At 38.7% G+C, this 19476-nt stretch overlaps 1 protein-coding gene and 1 long non-coding RNA gene across 5 annotated transcripts in view; one reads left to right on the top strand and one right to left on the bottom strand.

Moving 5' to 3' along the window:
- Positions 1-11376, top strand: part of LOC110350500 (uncharacterized) — a 172896-nt gene extending 161520 nt beyond the window's left edge. Inside the window, exon 6 of the long non-coding RNA XR_015449187.1 lies at positions 8383-11376. This is a non-coding gene — a long non-coding RNA (uncharacterized LOC110350500). The remainder of the gene's footprint in view (positions 1-8382) is intronic.
- The window catches only part of Plekhm3 (pleckstrin homology domain containing M3), a 191545-nt gene that overhangs the window by 113461 nt on the left and 58608 nt on the right, over positions 1-19476 (bottom strand). For all 4 annotated transcript variants that reach the window (XM_004851142.3, XM_087206225.1, XM_021263547.2 and 1 more), the window contains exon 4: positions 11372-11517. In XM_004851142.3, coding sequence (XP_004851199.1) covers positions 11372-11517 — 146 coding nt within the window. The remainder of the gene's footprint in view (positions 1-11371; positions 11518-19476) is intronic.

Genomic DNA, 19476 nt, shown 5'->3' with positions numbered 1-19476 from the left:
TATGGATGTTGTGGTGGTGATGGTGGAAGGCCAACTTGATTGCCTTTGGTATCCTCCCTGGGGATGGGTGGTACAAGTTCCTGGGCTCCTGCCACACCCCTCTGCCCAGATGTTTCTGCCTTGGAGCCAGCTGATCATGGACTGACCCCCCTTAAAATGTGAGCTAAATTAAACCTATCCTCCTTTAAGGTATGGGTGTTGGTTACCTAGTCCAGCAACAGAAAAGCTTACACAGATATATATTCCATTAACAAGTGGTCACTTAGAAAAAAAAAAGGTATATTACATATATATTACAAAATTAAAAAGAACAGAAACAGTCCAAGAAAGGAAAGGAAAAGAAAGGACATTGTATGCAAAATAATTTGACTGAATAGAAAACAGCCTCAATCACATTATTCAGGAACCAGAGAGCTGCTTTTGTTAGAACACCTTTGAACCTGGGCTGACTCTGGCCAGTATATCCATCCAATCCAATCCCCTTCTGTTAGTAGACAAGACTGACAGGCTTATATCTGGATGTCTCCCCAAAGCCTTGGGCACTCAGAGGTAGGGCCTGTGGAAGGTGACTGGATCATGGGGGCATTACAACTGGCTTAGTGTTAGGAAGTGGGGCCTGGTCAGAAGAGGTGGGTCAGCAAGGGGTGACCTGGCAGGGTACATCTCCTTTCCTGGCACCTCCCCTTCTGCTCCTGGACTGCCACGGCACGAGCAGCTTTTCCTCCACTGTGCCTCTCTGCCATGCCTGCCTGCCTGCCTTGGAGCCAGCTGATTATGGACTGAAAACACAAGCCAAAATAAACCTCTTCACCTTTAAGTCCTGGGTGTTGGGTATGGGGTCCCAGTGAAGATGAAAGTGACTAAGACAAAACTATGACTGTTGATTTTAAAATGTCATTGTCATCAGCAGAAATAAACCATGCAACAGAAACACAATGCACCAGAGATAGAGGGGGTAGCTTCAATAATGCATAACATGGGTTATGCATTCTTTTAGATTCTTTTAGAATCTCTACATGCCGATTCACTGATACTGAGATGTAAATTGGCTAACAATATTTAGTTTCTATCTATGGAAGGCAAAACATCTCCAAAAAGTCTCCACTAACACCTCCCTAGGAGCATGACTGGAATTCAGCACTGAAACAAACAACTCTCATCAAAAAACCCAAATAAATCAAAAAAACAAAATTGAAATTCATTATGCTTCATATTCCAGACCAGAGGCTTATTAAATGAAGATGGATAGGAGACAGCCCCTGCCTTCAAGGGGCTCACTAGTTATAAAGGACAAGTAATTAAAACAAAAAAAAAAAGTTGTCAACTGATACAGAGGCATGGGTGAGGCCTACTGGTAGCATAAAGGAGGGAGAAATCAACTTTCCTAATGAATGGACTGAGAAAGCAGGTGATAGAGGATCCGAGGTAGAAAGATAAATAGAAATTTAGTGGGTGAGCCAGGTGTAGTGGTGCATGCCTGTTCTAATTCCAGCACTCTGAGAGGCTGAGGCAAGAGGATGGCAAGGTTGAGCCCAACCTGGGCAATATAACGACTTAGTGAGACCCTGTCTCAAAATAAAAAAGGTCTGGGGATATAGCTCAGGGTAAAGGCCAGGGTAAAGGCCAGGGTAAAGGCCTTGAGTTTGTTCCCTAGTAAAAGAGAAAAGAAAAATCACTTGGTGGACAGGGTAGGACAGAGGAGAAGACAACAGGCACATACAACCATGAAAACCCCTCAATATGTACATCATTAAATATACAGCTATTGTGCACTGATTAAAAGCATGCATTTTTATATGCATATATAAAATTCATATTATCATTTTCTTATATTGTAAAGGTCACACTAAAGTTTATGTTTCTCATAAGGATGTAAAAAAATGGCATAATTTAAAAATGTCTTTTTTTTCTTATCAGCAATTATTTTTGAGATACCTGTTCTGTTGTCTGATCCTGCAGAGTTAAGAGTTAAAGGAGCTTACAAGTTTCTGCAAATCCAGCTCACAAGGAAGCACCTAGAATTAGCCAAAGCTTTCGAGAAATCAGCTATATTGGAAAAAACAAGGTGACAGAGTGAGAAAATCCTGCCTTGTGTCTGAGGGTTACAGACACAGGTACATACCCAGATACCACGGCAGGCATTAGGCCTTTGATGGAAGATAAAACAGGCAGAGCCTTGTCCTCGGGTAGCCCACAGGTCAATGCAGAAAGGCAGAATGGGTTAAATATTTTATTTATCATGTTTAAATATTTGCTGTATTTAAAAGTCTTCAATGAGGAAAAAATGGATGGTGTTCTGGGAAATGAAGTACAATCCACTTGAAACTGTTGCTAAAAAAATGATGTATTGTACAATTCAATTAGTCCTTCTGGCTCTATGGAGCAGTGTTTATACTGAGTCAGGGCCCTGCTGAATTAGGTTAACAATGCTACCTTTTAGTAGGTGAACAGAAGGACAAAGGGCACTGGCTAGTCTCCCAGGCCTTAAAAGGATTCTCTCTTCAGGTGGTACTCAAACCCGAAAGCAAAAAAGAAAAAGTCTTTTACAGAGACAGTAAAAGCAGTGAGACAAATGAGACAGCAGCTACTGACAGTAGTATTCATAAACTGAAATGACAAAAAACAAAACAGCTTGTTTCAACAATGTCAAAGCACTGCCTTCTCAAGTTATTAACTAGCATTAAGCATACTGAGCACATCCTTGACTTCGAAGCTTGGGCAGATGAAGAAATCCTTGCCACATAGAGCCATTTTTGGCAACAAAACTGAGCACATGCTCAGGTTTTTAAGAATCAACCATTAAGACTGGTGAGGGAATTTTTGAGAGAACTTAAAATTTGGCATGAAGTGCTGGTTTTGGAAAATAGAGCACTGCAGCCCTGCTGATTTCTTAAGTCCTAAATGACCCTTCATAATGGCACAAGGAGTCCACTTTCAAACTCAACTATAGTTAAAAATATTTTTTAAAAAGAAAAAAAATTTAGAAAGAAGTTACTTAAGAAAAGTGGCCAATGATATTCAATGTTTATATGAGAGAAGTCTCTTTCTTATTAATATAAATATTACATGAGTTATATGTGAACACTGACTACGTTCCAACTAAGAACTAAGAGGCACTATCCTACTTCTTCCCAGCCAAATTATGAAAAACATAAAATGCCTGAGTGTTGTGTCAGATGTAAATAACAACTCAATTCATGAGTCAGCTGCAGCTGGGTGAGTGCTGCTTTTAAAAAATAAATAGGGGCCAGGATTTAGCTCAGTGGTTTTGCTGCCTGCTCCGCAAGCGCAAGGACCTGAGTTCAATCCCCGGCACCAAAAAAATAAAAATGAAAAAAATAAAAAAATAAATGGTTTTGGCTGACAATCTTTTCTATGCTCACACTGCATTCATATTAGAATCAAATTTTGCATGGTCAGTGGCTCATTTTTCTTTTTTTATAGTGAATATGAAAATTAAAATGATTTATTACGGTAAAAGAAAGACATGCTGGGACTACTTCTTCAAAATTCTCCCCCTCACTTCAAACATACTTATCACAATGATCTCACCACCCTCCGATGCAGCTCTGAGAGGGTCTTTAGGAAGTGTAGCCAAATGCACAGCAAGTGCTGCTGTCCCTGAGTGCCATCCAAAGGAAAGGCAAGCTTGTAAAAACATTATGGTGTGTCCTCATCCACTGAATCCGGCACTGTGATTCCTGGCTCTTCTTCCAAAGTCAAAATGACCATGAAAGGTAAACATTTTGAATTGATTCAGGACATCAAAGCAGCCATGACAATAAAACTAAAGACACTCTTGAAAGAGGACTTCCGGAACGGCTGCAGAAAGTGGCAAGAACGGTGGGATAAATGTGTTCAAATTGACAAGGAATATTTTGAGGGGGATTAATGGCAACATATCCTTTGTTTTCCTTTCCTACCCTTATTCCTTTTATTTCATTCTCTTTTTTATAGCAAAACATTTATTGGTACATTTTAGGCATACATAATGGTAACATCATAGGGAATTTGCACCTGTACATGGTACATCCTACCCCTTTTTTTCCCATTCCTCCCTTGCCCCAACCTCCCCTATGTACAAAAGCTATGTTTCCATTTTTTCCTTCTTTTTCACTTTTTTTTTCTTGTCCTTTTCTTCCTTTCTCCCTCCCTCCTCCCTTGTTCCCCTTCCCATTTGAACATTTTCTTCCCATTTCCCCATATCTATTATATATTTTAGGAGTGGCTCATTTTTCCAACCTATGGGCCTATTAGTATGTTACCAAATAATACTTAATATTTATTAGTGATATTTACATTATTCATATAACCAAATCTCTTCACATTGCTCTTATTACTTATAAGTAGAATAGTTTTAAGTCATAAGAACTCAGTGCCTTGACTATGGTTGTGTCCTTTAGTCTGTACGATTCAAGAAGCAAGAAGGAAGAAGTCCAGATGGAAACAGGTCTCCGCTACCTCACATTCAGGGGAGTTGGAGAGAACAGTACAACCATACTATAATTAGCTACAAACTAATAATGACCAAATCTGCTATTTTTATATATATACATATATTTATAAATAAATACATTGTTTGACTTGAACAGTAAGTATGGTTGCCATTGACTCACATATACATGTGCTTTGTTATGCTGGTGACAGCTACCTCTTAAAAATAAAGTTCTGAGATGCTGTTCAGGTTTGTGTAATATTGAAAGAGATGCTCTGAAATGGTGTGTTCCCCCACAAATTAATCCTAGGTAAAAAAAGTAATGGGGCAAAGGGAATGGTTAACCACAGGCAGCAATTTGGAGATGGTATTGTGCTAGTGGTAGTGAGGCCTTTATTTTCATTAAAGGAAGAAAAGGTATCAGAACAAAATATACAAGAACATAACCTTAGACTAACAAGGACAGGTCAAGATAATCATGTTTGGTTTCTTTGTCTGTGTACCAAGGAACACTAGTCCCACAAAAAGGTGTTCTGAGGTCCATCAAGAAACATGCCCCACAGCACTTCTCTTCTTGGTGATTCAAATTACAGTGAGTTAGCATATTGAAATTCTGAGATATCTTGTACTAAAGAAAACCTGCTTAACCCAGCCTCTTCCCAAATCCATTTGGCTACAGACTGAGCAGCTGTTGGGTGTTGTGACAGATCTATAGGGGGAGGGGGATGGGAGATACAATCCAGTCTGGTCTCTGCTCACCAACTGGAGGAAGGGGCATCACCTTTCTCTAACTTTGCTCCAACCTCTTGCTAAGTGGAGAGCTTGCTGGACTGCATTCTCCTGGTCAGGCCCTTTCCTAAGACTCACAACGCTGGCCTGACTGTGGCTTTCCTATGGAGCCCTCCTTTTGGGTAACACCTATTGACACATACAGAACTTGCAAGTGCGCCATAGAAACCACTTTGAGAAACACTGGGTTAATCCATGATCTGTATTTAAAGAGAATACTGAGTCCAGAGAGCTTCAGTGACTTATTTATGGCTATTTCATGGGAAAACTGGAGCCAGAACTCAGTCTCTGGGTACCCAGCTCTGTACTCTTTGTTTACAGACACAGTTTAAAAAAAAAAATTTTCACTCTACCATAATCTACCAGTTAATTCTTCAATAAAAGAGGTTATTTTAGCCTCTTCTCCATCCTTCCTTTCTGTCAAATAGAAAGTAGGCTGCAAATGATAGCTAATTTATAATGTAATTAGGTAGTACACAGGCTTCCATTTTAACTCTTTTTTTTTTTTTTTTTTTTTGGTACCAGGGATTGAAGTCTGGTCCTTGCGCTTGCGCAGGAGGCCATGAAACCACTGAGCTAAATTCCCGGCCCCTTCCATTTTAACTCTTAAAAACTGAAGTTCAATAACATTTTTTTTAACCCCCAAATCACTTATTTGTTTTGTTTTGTTTTACTATCCTCTCTGCTTTTACTGGAATTAAGAATGTTCACCAAGGCAGGAACTACGGCCCCATTCCTTAAAATGGTAAGAAATGAAAGAGTAATCTACAATGTTCTAGCCATGACTTTGAACCATACATTCCTACTTTGGACATAATTCTAACAAGTTGGTTATTTGTTTCTAAGTTTATAACATTATTTAGACTCAGTAATGATAAAAAGGGGAAGAACAGCTAGGGGCAGCATAGTTACAATGAAAGTGACAGCTGATATATCCTGGTACTAAGGAAAGGGACCTACAAGGAGATATAAAGTAACAACGTCATGTACAACTACAACTCTGTCTGAGGAAAAGTTAGCACTATCCGCCAGTCTCACAAATGACATACCTACATCGAGGAAATTACATAGGTACTCTGACTCATGATCAAATATCTTATATTCAAAATGATTTATAAAGTCATTTACTGAATCCCTGTCTATAATAAAAGACTAGAAAAATCCAAATATCCATAAAAAACAACTGGATAGACAAATGTAAGATGGGAGTTGAGATTCAAAATGGAATAGAGTGGATATTTAACAACCATTCATACTTATAATTCTGAGAAAGGGTTATTTATCATATATATTTTCTTACATATTCGTAAGTGACATTAAAATTTATAAAATTATAAAAATAACATAATTGAAAATTTGGAGATTAAAAATCAGAAGAGGAAAAAATATTACCCATAATATTATCACAGGAAAATAATCATATATTGCTTTAGTATAACATTTCCTTCCAGTATTTATTTCCAATTATATTATGAAAAATAATAACCAAAGTCTTGATAAAATCCACATCACTCCTCAGACTTATTAAAACAGGCACTGGGCGCTAATGGAGGAGGAACCTTAAGTTTAATTATAATTTGTTCTCAAAATCTCCAAACGACTCTGATCAAGTGCTTTTCCCCATCAGCATGCTTTTCTCAAGCTCTGTAAAAGCAACAGAGCTTGCCATGAAAGCCTCTCAAGATGTAGAGATAGGAAATGGTTTATGTAACATGGAAAACCCCTAGCTAAATGGAATGTGAATATTCAGGCTGGGACACAAAAATTTTTTTTTGAAAAAGCACAACTACAGGAAAATATTTGGGAAGAGTTGAGCTGTTTGAGTTCCTTGTCACCTCTTTGTCATGCTTGATTTTTTTGAATCGAAGTAGGGAGACAGTGCCTTCAAAGAGAATCTCATTAGAAAATGGCTATAGAATTTGAGGGAAGGATTTAGCTGCTTCTTAATCTTGGTGCTCAATTCAATCTGCAGGATATATACCAGAAAATAGATGAAATCCTGCTTTAAAAATAATTAGAATTACTAATACTCCAGAGGGCAGACAAGGAAATGCTTAAGATGACAGATATCATTCTGCTCTACAAAACCATTCTTCATTCTTTTAAATGGATATGCAAGCCAGTCACGTACTTGCCATTAAGGATAGTAGGCAGATCCAACAAAATGATGTCTGGTTTTAGAAACTGATAGGTCCAAATTGATCCTAACAATTAGGAGCATTAAGTCAAATACTGGTGTCTGAGCAAAGACAGAGAGACACTGGACTAAATGGAATGGAGTTACTTAATGCCAGTGAGATGATCCAGATAAAAGTGGCCAGATATGTTCCTGCTTTAGAATCTTCCCTGGGCCACTGAGAATGTGGAAAGGAGGGCTCTGACAAAGGAGATTTTCCTTATGTGCAGCACGAATGAAGTGAGTGTACCTAAGAAATATCCTCGTGCTTGCTTGGGCAGCACATATACTAAGAAATATCCCCAGTTAGTTATCTGTTCTGTCGAAATCAGATACAGTTACTTGAGCAACCACCACAACACAACACCCTGCTTTGTAGAAGTACTACAAGTTCAGTGACAGGCACATCGATGGTTTCTGTGGCCTTCAGAACTAAGTGAAAATGGATTTGGGTCTCTCCTGTGTCATGCCTTCAGAACCCTTGCCTCAGTTTTTCACTTTCTCAGTCAGTGTCACCTTTTCTGCTTCTGCTCCAGTAACTGATGTATATTTTGTTGGCAAGTGCCATCAGCCTAAACTCTGAATGGAGTCAGAGGGCTGGGACTGCATGACTCACTTCCTTTCTACACTTAGCCATCAAATCCCTCTGCTAAGCCTATTAATCTAAACCCTAAACCAAACTCAACCAGTCTTCTTTCCTACTAAGTATGTTTTTATCTAATGTGCACATGACCAAAGTTTTGATAGACTATATTTAGAGTGTCAAGTACAAGATGCAGAGGAGAGCAGGATAACTCCGTCTAGTAGAGAGAAGGAAAGTATTAGAGGGAAAGGAAATGATGTTTAAGGTAGGTTTTAGGATTTTCTGGGCTGGGTGAGAGGAGAAGAAGTCAAGAGGTGTGAAACAGCCTGGCATGATGGGGAATATAAAGATAGATATGGTCTCAATGAAAAGACTAATGGAGAAATTTTCTTCTTGCAGTAGGAGACAAAGTCAGATGCCAAGAAGAATTGGGATGCAGTACCTTGGGGCCAGTGAAGATGTGAATGAGTGAAGAGGAGACATCTTCCTAGAGATATGGAAGAAAACATATCACAATAATAATGTTCATTTTTAAGACTTCAAAGATTCTACCTAGTCAGCTGTAGGACCCTTGCCCGAGTGATACTATTACAGTGAAGGCCTCAGGCATCTATTTGCAAGGAGGTGTGAAAACAGCCATAGGGCTTACTTTTGAATGAAGTGCTTTGCATGGAATAGTCATGTCAGGCAGATGTCACAATGATCTGGTAAGGAGCACAAAACTTCTGCCTATTAAGTAACAGAATTATGCTCTCTGGTAATATGGATAAGACACTGGACTGTGACAGAATCCTATGCCTAAAGTATCACTCTAGCAGGAAGTTAGAGCCTTAGATTTGCATTTACGCAATGGTAGAAATGCTATACAAGATAGCTAACCAATTCAAATATCTTGAGGACTACTAGGTTGAAAACTAAAGCTGAGGTGTCTATTGGCCAATTAAAACCATAGATCTTGATTTCAGTAGCACAACTGAGATAAAAAAGGAGGAATCATCAGCAAATGAATCCCGGTTGTTAAAACTAAGAAGGTCAATAGAGCAAGCAGAGAGGGAGGGGAAGGGAAGGGGATGAAAAAAGAATTAAAGTATGTTATATACATGTACCAACTCCCCCACAATGAATGTAATCATTATGTCTGTAAACATATACAGTAAAGGTTAATTTTTAAAAAACACAGAAGGAGGTAGATAACCCAACAGAGTATAAATTGGAAAAAGAATCCAAAGAATAAACTTTAAGAGACCCAGTAATGAAGGTGTAGGCAGAGAACAGGGAGCCAAAGAAGTTGATTAAAAAGTGGAAGAAAAACAAGGGGTGTGTTATCAAGGCTAAAATGGGAGAATTCAAGGAGAGTGTGGGAGGTCCATCTGGTCAAATACTGTAAACCACAGAATTCCAGTAGAATAATAACTGACATGTGTCAACCAGATTTGGCAAAAGTACAGTGGAGAAGAGAGAAGACTATGAACAAAGGCAAGAGAAATAAACCTTCTGTAAGAGGAGTGAAGTTTCTTCTGTCACTGGCAGGAGGACAGTGAGGATGGATGTGAATGCAGACAAGTTTGTAAGTGAGTTGATGGAATTAAAAAGCCTAATCATCCTAGTTGTACTTATAAAGTAAAAGGTAAATGCAATTCCCAGAGCAACTGGGACTAAGTTATTAATCTCTTGAAGATCACAGATGCTGAAATAATAGGATTTGATAAAAGCTACTGGTAAAAAGGGAAAAGGACTTCCACTAGCTCCAACAATACATCTACCTACCCTTGGCATCCACATTTAGAGATGCTGCTCTGCTTTTTCCTTCATTCCATGCTCCAAGCCATGGCCGAACCCTCTTCCTGTCTATGTAATCCCATCCTCATAGACTCAAACACATCATTCTAGCATTTCTCCTCTGTCCTAGGTATTCACATTCACACAGAAAATATGCTATTATTTTTTCCACTAAAACAAAAAATCAAACAGAACTTGACCCCACTTCTCTTTGTTACTCTCCATCTCTGTCCTTTCCTTTAGGACAAAACTTCTCAAAACAGTTGCCTGTTCTTGTCTTTTATTTCTCTTTTCCTATTCTATGTTGAATCCACTCCAATCAGACCTTTGCTCCCACACCACTCCATTCAAACTGCTCTCATTAAGGTCACTAATTACCTCCAAATTACTAAAGCCAATGGTCAATTCTCAGTGCTCATCTTATGTAACCTAGCAGCATCTGTCACAATTCATCTGGGATAACTTTCTTCACAGGACTTGTCAGACAGCCTGGATCCTTCTACCTCACTGCCCACCCTTTCTTGGCCTCTTGGCCTCCTCTGCTGGTTCCTCCTCTTCTATCTTCTTAAATTGGAATATTCCACCAAGTCTTCAATCTTCCTCTTCTCTGTTGATGTGCATTTTTATAGCTAACAAACCTGCTAATTGCACTTCTTGTCTGTTAGCAGTTACTTTGCAAAGTTGTTAGCATACACTTATGCTTCTTACTTGCTCCCCTTCTTTAAGAAATCATAGTCCAGTGTAATGATCAGGGATGCACCCCATTTCTTTTACAGGAGGCCTGAGGGTGGCTCAGTACACTGCTCCTTCTGTGGACTACCACCTAGGCACCTTCATTGCCTCTCTCATGATTCTAGTCCCAGGGACTTGAATGCTTAAAGACTGACCTTCACATGAGTAGGGTGCTACTTTATTGAAAGATATACCTTGGATTGCCAGGTGTGGTGTGCATGCCTGCAATTTTAGCACTTAGGCTAAGGCAGGAGGATTGCTGTGAGTTCAAGGCCAGCCTGGGTTACATGGCAATTCAAGGCCAGCCTCAACTACATGAGACCCTGTCTCAAAAATGACAACAACAGGGCCAAGGATTTAGCTCAGTGGTGCCGCCACCTGTGTTGAAAGCACAAGGTCCCGAGTTTGATCCCTGGTACCAAAAAAAAAAAAAAAAAAAAAAAAAAATTGACAACAGCAACAAAAACCTTGGATTATAAAAACCTTCTCTAGAGATTACTAGCATGCTCGTGCATTTATTATTTTCCTATTTTTATCCTCCCATAGTGTGATGTTGGAGGTGGAGCGAATAAAAAATAATGAAGATCTCTCTCCATTAGAATTTGCTCTTGGTGTCTGCCCATAATAAATTATAGTAAAATTATTTCTTAGGCCTAGAGGTAAAAACTGCTATATATTTTTTAATTAGAAAATTAGTGAGTCACAATTAAGAACCCTTTAAAATGTGAGATATATAAGAGTTAGATAAAAATCTGACAGTTTTCATGAAACTACCTAATCAAATTTGTTTTAAATTGCTTTATCATCTTTACAATCCACTTGACAACATATGAATACCTGAATTATTATCGTTAACTCAGCCCAGTACTATACCTACCTTATATTTTGATGTATCCCAGTTGTGGACTATGCGTGCTGGGATGAGGAAGCTGTCGTCCACATGGCAGCTGCTGCAGTAGTACCATCCACTGTAATTGCACACCTTGGCTTTCCCATTGGAAAGGCCGATAGATCGCTGGCATCCTGTTCAAGGCAAAAGAAGGAGTCTGATTGTTGCCCTCTGAATACCACAAAACAAGCCTACACAACCCTCTAGCTAAGTGAAAGAAGCTACAGAGAATGCATGCAGATGTTTCCTCATGTTCCTAGTCTGACAGTCTCTACCCCTTCATTTCCTGGAGGTTCACTATGTCATCTTAATTGGTTCCATCTTGGGTCTCTTCTGATTCTATCTGTTCTGCATACAGCCTCTCTTTATTTCCGCATTTTCTCCCTCAGAATTCTATTTGCATTAGGCACTTTGCTGGCAGCTTCTCATATAGACTCTTGTTTAACCAACACATATTCTGTTAAGAATAGATTGTTAGCTCTGTGCAACCGATGAAGAAGTGAAGGTTTTTGCAAGATTAAGTATGTTGTTTGAGGTCATCTAACCCATAAAATGTAGAGTCTGGACTTGGCTCAAAGCCTGTCTGACATTAAAATGATCCTAAAATCTGATACGTAGCCTTCTTTTGCTTACAGAATCAGTGTGAGGAATCTGGTCTTTGACTGGCCCCATCTCACCTTTCCAACTTTTCCTCCCACCATCTCCAGTGGGAATATAACCTCTTTATTCCAGTCAGAGAACTCTCCACACTGCCCGCTAGATAAACAGTGTGTGCATTCTACCCTCCATAGAGTAGCACACATTATTTCTCCTTACACAACACCTTCTTTTCTGCTCTCTACTTTGACAAATCCAGCTCATTATGCAAGACCAGTGGTGGCTGGCAAGTGGCTGCTAATGCCCATTTCATATTCCACAAGTCCATTATTCTCTAAGCACTGTCTATGTTCCATCAGGAAACCTGGCAGTCAGCATGACCTTGCCACAAGGAAGCCATTATTTTGCTTTCACTAGGAGCTACTACCTTATACTGATGAGTATGGAAATTCCGTTACAATCATCCAAAAGGACAAAATCCTGGCAGGTGATCAAGAATATACAAGCCCCTCACTATTCTGATATTTCTGACCTAAAACCTTCAGTTTAGAAATCCTTCTCTGTGGAACTTTTCATAGTTGAGTACCAAAAATAATATGTTTAATGGGGGTTTTTTTTGGTACCAGGGATCGAACTCGGGACCTTGAGCTTGCAAGGCAGGCAGCGGAACCTCTGAGCTAAATCCCCGGCCCCCAAAACAATATTAATCAAAGAGATCTGGCACTATTTCATGATGTGAGCACAAAACTGAATTACTCTTTCAATAATAATAACAATGTAATGATCAGGGTTGCATCCCATTTCCTTTATAAGGTCCTTAAACACATTTATTTAACTGGGCCACGGATTTAGCTCAGTGATTCTGCCACCTGCCTCGCAAGCACAAGGTTACTGAGTTCGATCCCTGGTACCAAAAAAACCCCACCACATTTATTTAACAAACTGCCAACCTAAAAAAATACTGATTCACATGAACTCCAAGGATAAAAGTATCACAAAACTCCAAAGAACTTCTATCACAAATAAACTGAGGTTAATAATCAGTTTCACGGTGCATCCTTCAGAAAGAGAATTAGATCCTATTGTTTTTTAATATAAGCGGTATTGAAAGGTAGGAAGTAAATCTGTTAGTATTCTGCTTCAAATGAATCCTCCAATGGATTTCTTTACTATTGAGTAGCAACAAAATCATTATAACCTCCTGTTTTTCAGGCTGGCTGAGGATGAAGAAAGAATGTGTGAAAGATAAGGAAGAATGAAACAAGCTTCTCTTTGACAGAGCAGACAGACATTGTCACAACCCAGGGCTGTGAGAGCTGGAATGCAGTTTCCTGTCCTTGCAGACTGCATTACTCACTTGGCACTTAGCATGTGCTTTCTTAAACTGTCATACCTTTTTATGGGCTTGTCATGGCAGCCATATTATAAACTACTCAGAAATATTTTTTATTCTTAGCACTTAACACAGAGCTTTTATATATAACAGACAATCAATAAATGTTTATGTTGATAGGATAAGCTGTGCATCATTAGGCACATGTACATTCACATACATATAAAGAGACTTTAATTTCCAATAGCTATTCCAAAATTGATCCTTTTAGCCCTGTTACTTGGCTCATGAAACAGCCTACTCTCATTAGTACTGCTGTTAAAATATATATATTGCATATTAGACACTTGTCCATCTATGACCTGTAGGATAGAGTTCAGTGGAACCTGATATATCCTAGACACAGGGATACTGCTGTTTCCAGAAATTAGTAGATAGTCAAATTAAGTTAAAAATTAAGTTATTCATATCACTAAAATGATATGAATACAATTCAACTTTTCCTAATCTTAGGAGGTGACCATGATCATTAGAAATTTAAGATCATCATTATAGCTCAATCTCACCGTAGAACCCTGAAAAAATGAATTAGGTTATCTTAGCTTTTTGGTTGCTTGAATTTTGGATATGATAAATATCAATAAGCATTTTCTGGATATTTATATATTCTTTCATAAGTACTACTGGGTTTATCATTCTATAATTTTAAAGATGTCATTATAATTTTCTGGACACAAAATAGATAATATCAAAATACACAAATATGCATTTTAAGAGAGAAATACACTGGGCATACAGGTCCAAAGCTGGGGGGTCAGCTATATAAGCTAACAAATGAACTAAACACAATTTTGCATAGGTCTCTGGGCTCATAAAAGATAGGAAGGGTTAGAGAACACAGTTAGCATTCACTCATTCAGATTTTAGTTTAGATGAAAGCAGCAGGACACACCTTTCTACCCTAATCTAGAATCTTGCTATCCTACTATTGGTGTTGAAGTCACCCTTGTGGCCCTGAAGTTAAGTCTGAATCTGTCTGCGTGCTTGTGGCTATTCTGGGCCCGGAGTGCTTAGAGTCAGGAAGATCGGGTCTGTTCTTGCCCAGGGTATACTGTGAGTCTGACCCATCAAACTCTCAAACCCTGCTTCTTCACCATAAAATAAAGGAGGTAGCCCAAAGTGGTGGATTGTCAAATTCAATGAGCATTAGAATTTTCTAGAGATGTTTGTGAAAAGTATTGACACTTTCCCTAACATGATTTTGATTTTGCAGACTTCGAGTAGGGACAAGGAATCCAAATTTCTAATAAGCATCACCCCCCAACCTCCACCAGAGACCATGATGGATAAAAGCTGAGCCTCGCTCCCTGATTTCTAAGTGACCTCGAAGGTCCCTCCAAGCTCTGAAAGACTGATTTTATTCAATAAAAGTACAGAGTGCAGGCAGACTGCTCATAATTTTGTCACACAGTTTACTTTCTAGGCTTCCAAAATCAACATTTCAGGATCTTGGTCAATTTCTAAGAACTGGCTAGTAGAAGCAACTTGAATTCATTTTACTAGCATTTTCCCAGAGCATTCTTATCTCTTCTGGGAAGTATCCTACTTAACTTAGAATTAAAACTTTTCACCTCCAGATCAAATGTATTTGTCATTCAAAGGGCATAGGATTGCTGGGAAAGAAGATTAGAGGCTGGTTAGTGACCTGAGGTAGACTCATTTTCTAAAAAACAACCCATACCATCTATTTCAAGAAGGAAACACCCGCTGTTTCAATTAACTGCAAGATTTCCTTAAATATCACACTAACAAATCATGGGCTAAAAATGTCTGAAACAATTCTCCATAAAGATACACAATCTGGGATTTTACTTTATCTTTGTGAGGTTTTCAACAGGGGAAAAATGTGTTTTCTTAATAATGACTGTTAAAAACTGTTTTCAGAAGGTGCCAAAGCTGGTCTCTGAAAGCAACATTATGGGAAATAAAAAAAGATCTGTAAGTTACGACAAAAAAATAATTAATTGAAATAACTAATTAGAGCTTATTTACATATATTTTATGTACTTTCAAACAGATTTTTCAACAGTGTTTCTAAATTAAAGGGCATTTGTAGAAGGGAACACTCTACATGTTAGATCAAAGCAAATACATTCTTCCCAGTTTCTTTTTGAAACTTTTCAAAGTGTATTCAATTCATAGGAACAAAAAACTATCTCACAAGAGAACCCACTGGCCTTTTTTTTTTTTATTGCTTCCCACCCTACTTCAAATCTTTAATGAACACATGCTCTGAAGAGCTTAGCTTACCCTCCGATACACTTTTGGAAACAAATGTTACCATTTAACCAAAATCCTATTTGCTGCTCTTACAGTCCATTTCCCAAATGGCTTTTCACTAAAACACCCAAAAGAATCTGTTGCTGGGGGTTGAAGCAGAAATTTTGGCCTAACTCTCCACAAAAGCACAACCTTTCTTCCAACAAATGTACCTAGTTAGCTCAGCTGGCTGCAGTGTGGTATTACTGAAGCGAGATCTTGAGCAGGGGCCAACCACCTTCTCTCTGCTTCATGGCTACCAACTTCAGCCCATCTTGCCCTGACCAGCAGCGGGGAACCCATGAGCAAAAGAGATAAATAACAAGAGTTGAGTCCGGATCTGTGTGAGTCTCTCTCATTGAAGAAAGCATGCATTCAATGCTAAGTGTGGTCAGTTATGCCACCCCATTTCCATTTCCTAAAAGTAAGCTTTTATCCAATTTAGTAAGGTAAAGCCAGTGGTTTGTGATTGGAAGGTAGAAATGCTCTAAGGAAAAAATAAGTTGCCATTGAAAAAGGAGGAAAAAGAGATAAAGAGAGTGAGAAGACACATTTTCATTTGCTCTGCAAAACAAAGAAAAAGAAAAACTGGTATTTCATATCCTCTTTTATCATATGCACAGGGCATGCGAAATATTCACAGGAGCAAGGGAGGGGGCTTCCCTTCCTCCTGTGTCCCAGCAGGAACAGTGTACTGTGGTAAGTACTATGTAAAATGTTGCTTGAAGGCCTCAACTTTGATCATATGCTCTTGAGACCATATTATTCCAAAATTAAGGAAAACTGAAGCAGAGGTTCAGTGAGACCTGCTATTTCATAAGAACTGGAGATGGTGGTAGCTGTGGGCATGGGGGTGTAGTTAAGTGTAGAGCACCTGCTTAGCATGCACTAGCACATGAGAGGAAAAAAAAGAAAGAAAAAAGGGGAGGGGAACGGGAGAGGAGAAAGGGAGGAGAAGGGGGAGGGGAAGGGGAGGGGAAGGGGAGGGGAGGGGAGGAGGGGAGAAGAGAGAAGAGAAAAAAGAAAGAGAGGTGGCGGAGGAAGAGAAAGACAAGGAGAGAGGGAGAGAGGGAGGGAGGGAGAGTAAGAGGGAGGGAAGAGTAGGAAGGAGAGAGGAAAGGAGGGAGCTTTCTCAGCATAAAAATGCAGTCTATAACCACTGGTTCACTAAGTAGGTAAGTGCTGAACAAAGACTTTTTAAAATAAAATGTTACAGTTAGGACAAATTCAAAGTTCTAGTTTATTCAGTCTGGGATTAGCAAAAGCAGGGCAGCTTTCAAATAAAAGATCTTCTGACACTGGGCTGGAGTAATTTTTTCAATGTAGATTTGATATCCACTAAAAGAAGTAGAAGTAAAACAATTCTGGAGCCCAGACTTGCATCTAACACAGTTGCAAAGGGCAGCACTCAGATGTAATAGACTGACTGAATTCATGAGATCTCGACATGGTGGAACTGAGGCTGTGGATTCTACTCCATTGCAGAATGGAAAGGGGACAAAAGGTGAGGGACAATGAAAAACACCCAAGAGATCAGTGGTTTAAACATCATAAGCAGGGGCCGGGGACTTAACTCAGTGGTTTCGCCGCCTGCTGCGCAAGCGGCAAGGACCCGAGTTTGATCCCCAGTACCAAAAATAATAATAATAAAGTAAAATAAAATAAAATAAACATCGTAAGCATCTGGGTCTATGGTTCAGGAAGGTGACCCATAATATAGAAGACATCTATGTAATCATGAAATCAATGAAGACATTAAACATTTGAAGAGAATATACCACACATCTCTGAGTATGCATTTTGTATGTCATAAGACAAATAGTATTCACAAGCCTATCAAATGAAACTGAGGAACAGAAAGAAAAATTCAGAAAAAAAAAAATTTGTGCTACCTATAATTGCTAATATGAATAGTATGGTGGGTGCTGATACCCTACTTGTTGATTGAAAATATGGACCATATTAGACTGCAACTCTTCAACGTTATTTTCTCCATAAGGTTTTAAGTTCCTCGACAGTGAATTCTGTTCCCAAGGATGAAAATGTCATGATTGGGAGGAAATACATAGAGGTTCAAATACAATCCTGAGGTATACTCACTCACTGGTTATTTCCAAAGCTGTACTAAAATTCACTTCTGTTCAGCAAAAAATAATTTTTTTCTTATGAGGTTCATTTTATGTTCATCTGCAAATTTTACAGCCGCGAGAGATAAGTGGGAAATTGTCATTCACTGTTGGCTGAAACTTTGACTCATACAGTCCTGCTGTACAATCAGAGGGCTGACACATGTTCAGAAGCTTAAATCATACTCGAAAGGAAACTGTTCCTCCTGTGGCTGACACACATTGAGGTTATCTTAAGCTGGCACTTGTAGAAGAGACTGCAGCTGTTCCGAGCACTATTATGACCTTAAGAGTACAGCAGAAATAATGAGTGTGGTGTCACAGGCCTATCATCCCAGCACTCTAGGAGACTGAGGCAGGAGGATCACAAGTTTGAGTCCACCCTGGGCAACTTAAGAGATTCAGTGAGACCTGTCTGAAAAGAAAAAAAGGCTTGATATATAAAGGCCCTGGGTTCAATAACCAATGCTTCAAAAGTAAAGGAATATAGCATAAGCAATAAGTCCTCCAGGACAAAATGGGTGTACCTAGCTAAAGAATTTTCTTTCAACACAGCAATACGGCAAATGTTATATTTGTAAAGAAAATATTAGTACCATACCTGACAGCTCAGTATCCAGTACATCAGTACAGACAGATGGGAGAGACCAAGACTGAGATAACAGATATCAACTGTTAAAACAGTACCCATCTACCTAGCAGAACCATGTATCACTTGATTATACTAGCAGAGCTAAGGCAACCGAAGGCAATCAATTCAGATTCAGATTGGAAATCCAATCCAAGTACTAACTGGCTTAAAGGTATCCTACGAACTGTTAACAGAATTTTTTGTTTTGCCTTAAAAATTTATTTGGGGGGGCTAAAAGGTTGGTTTTTTGAGACAGGGTCTCACTCTGTAGTCCAGGCTGGCCTTGAACTCACTGCAATCCTCCTGCCTCAGCCTTCCAAGTGCTGGGATTACCAGCATGAGCCAACATGTCCTGCTTGCCCTGAATATTTAAATAGCTAAGTCAGTTTTGACTTGTAGGGCCTATGTTGTATTAACAGTGTTAAAGGTACTTTATTTAAGTTAGAAATAAAGTGAATATCACATATCAGGTAATTACTGATAACTGAAAACATAAACTTGATAAATTCTACAGTGTTTAATCTTATGAGATGTCATTAAGATTACACATCATGTGAAATAAATTAATAAATACCACGTAGATTCCAACTCACAGTGAGAAGTGTCAAGATTTATTGGTCTTTCAGGTAAACAATGATTGAGAACCTAAAGTCAATATTTAGTCAAAATTTATCTCGAAAGGCAATAAATCTTGATTTTTGCTAAGGCAAGTAAGTAAATATGTGTACCATACTAGAGATTCTGGCTGCTTGTCTATCTACTAAATATCTGAGTTGTAAATACAATGATCTATAACAGATTTTCACTGTGAAAAGACATAATTTGAGTTGAGTTACTTTTAATTTTTCTTGCAAGACACTTCAATAGTACTGTTAATATAAGTTTAATAATGAAATGTTATAAATTCAGTTTCTAGTATATTTACATAATCTAAATTTAGTATAATTTTTCTATCCTCTCCTCTTAACAGTCCATGACTAGAATTTCTCATTTACTTTTTTTTTTTTTTTTTGTGGTACTGGGGATTGAACTTGGGTCCTTGCACTTGCGCAGCAGGCAGTGAAACCACTGAGCTAAATCCCCAGCC

This window comes from Heterocephalus glaber, unplaced genomic scaffold (assembly GCF_053883595.1).
Source record: "Heterocephalus glaber isolate CG9 unplaced genomic scaffold, H.glaber_assembly_v1.0 deba00000621, whole genome shotgun sequence".
NCBI classification, from domain to species: Eukaryota; Metazoa; Chordata; class Mammalia; order Rodentia; family Bathyergidae; genus Heterocephalus; species Heterocephalus glaber.
This window is presented reverse-complemented; position numbering and strand designations above follow the sequence as displayed.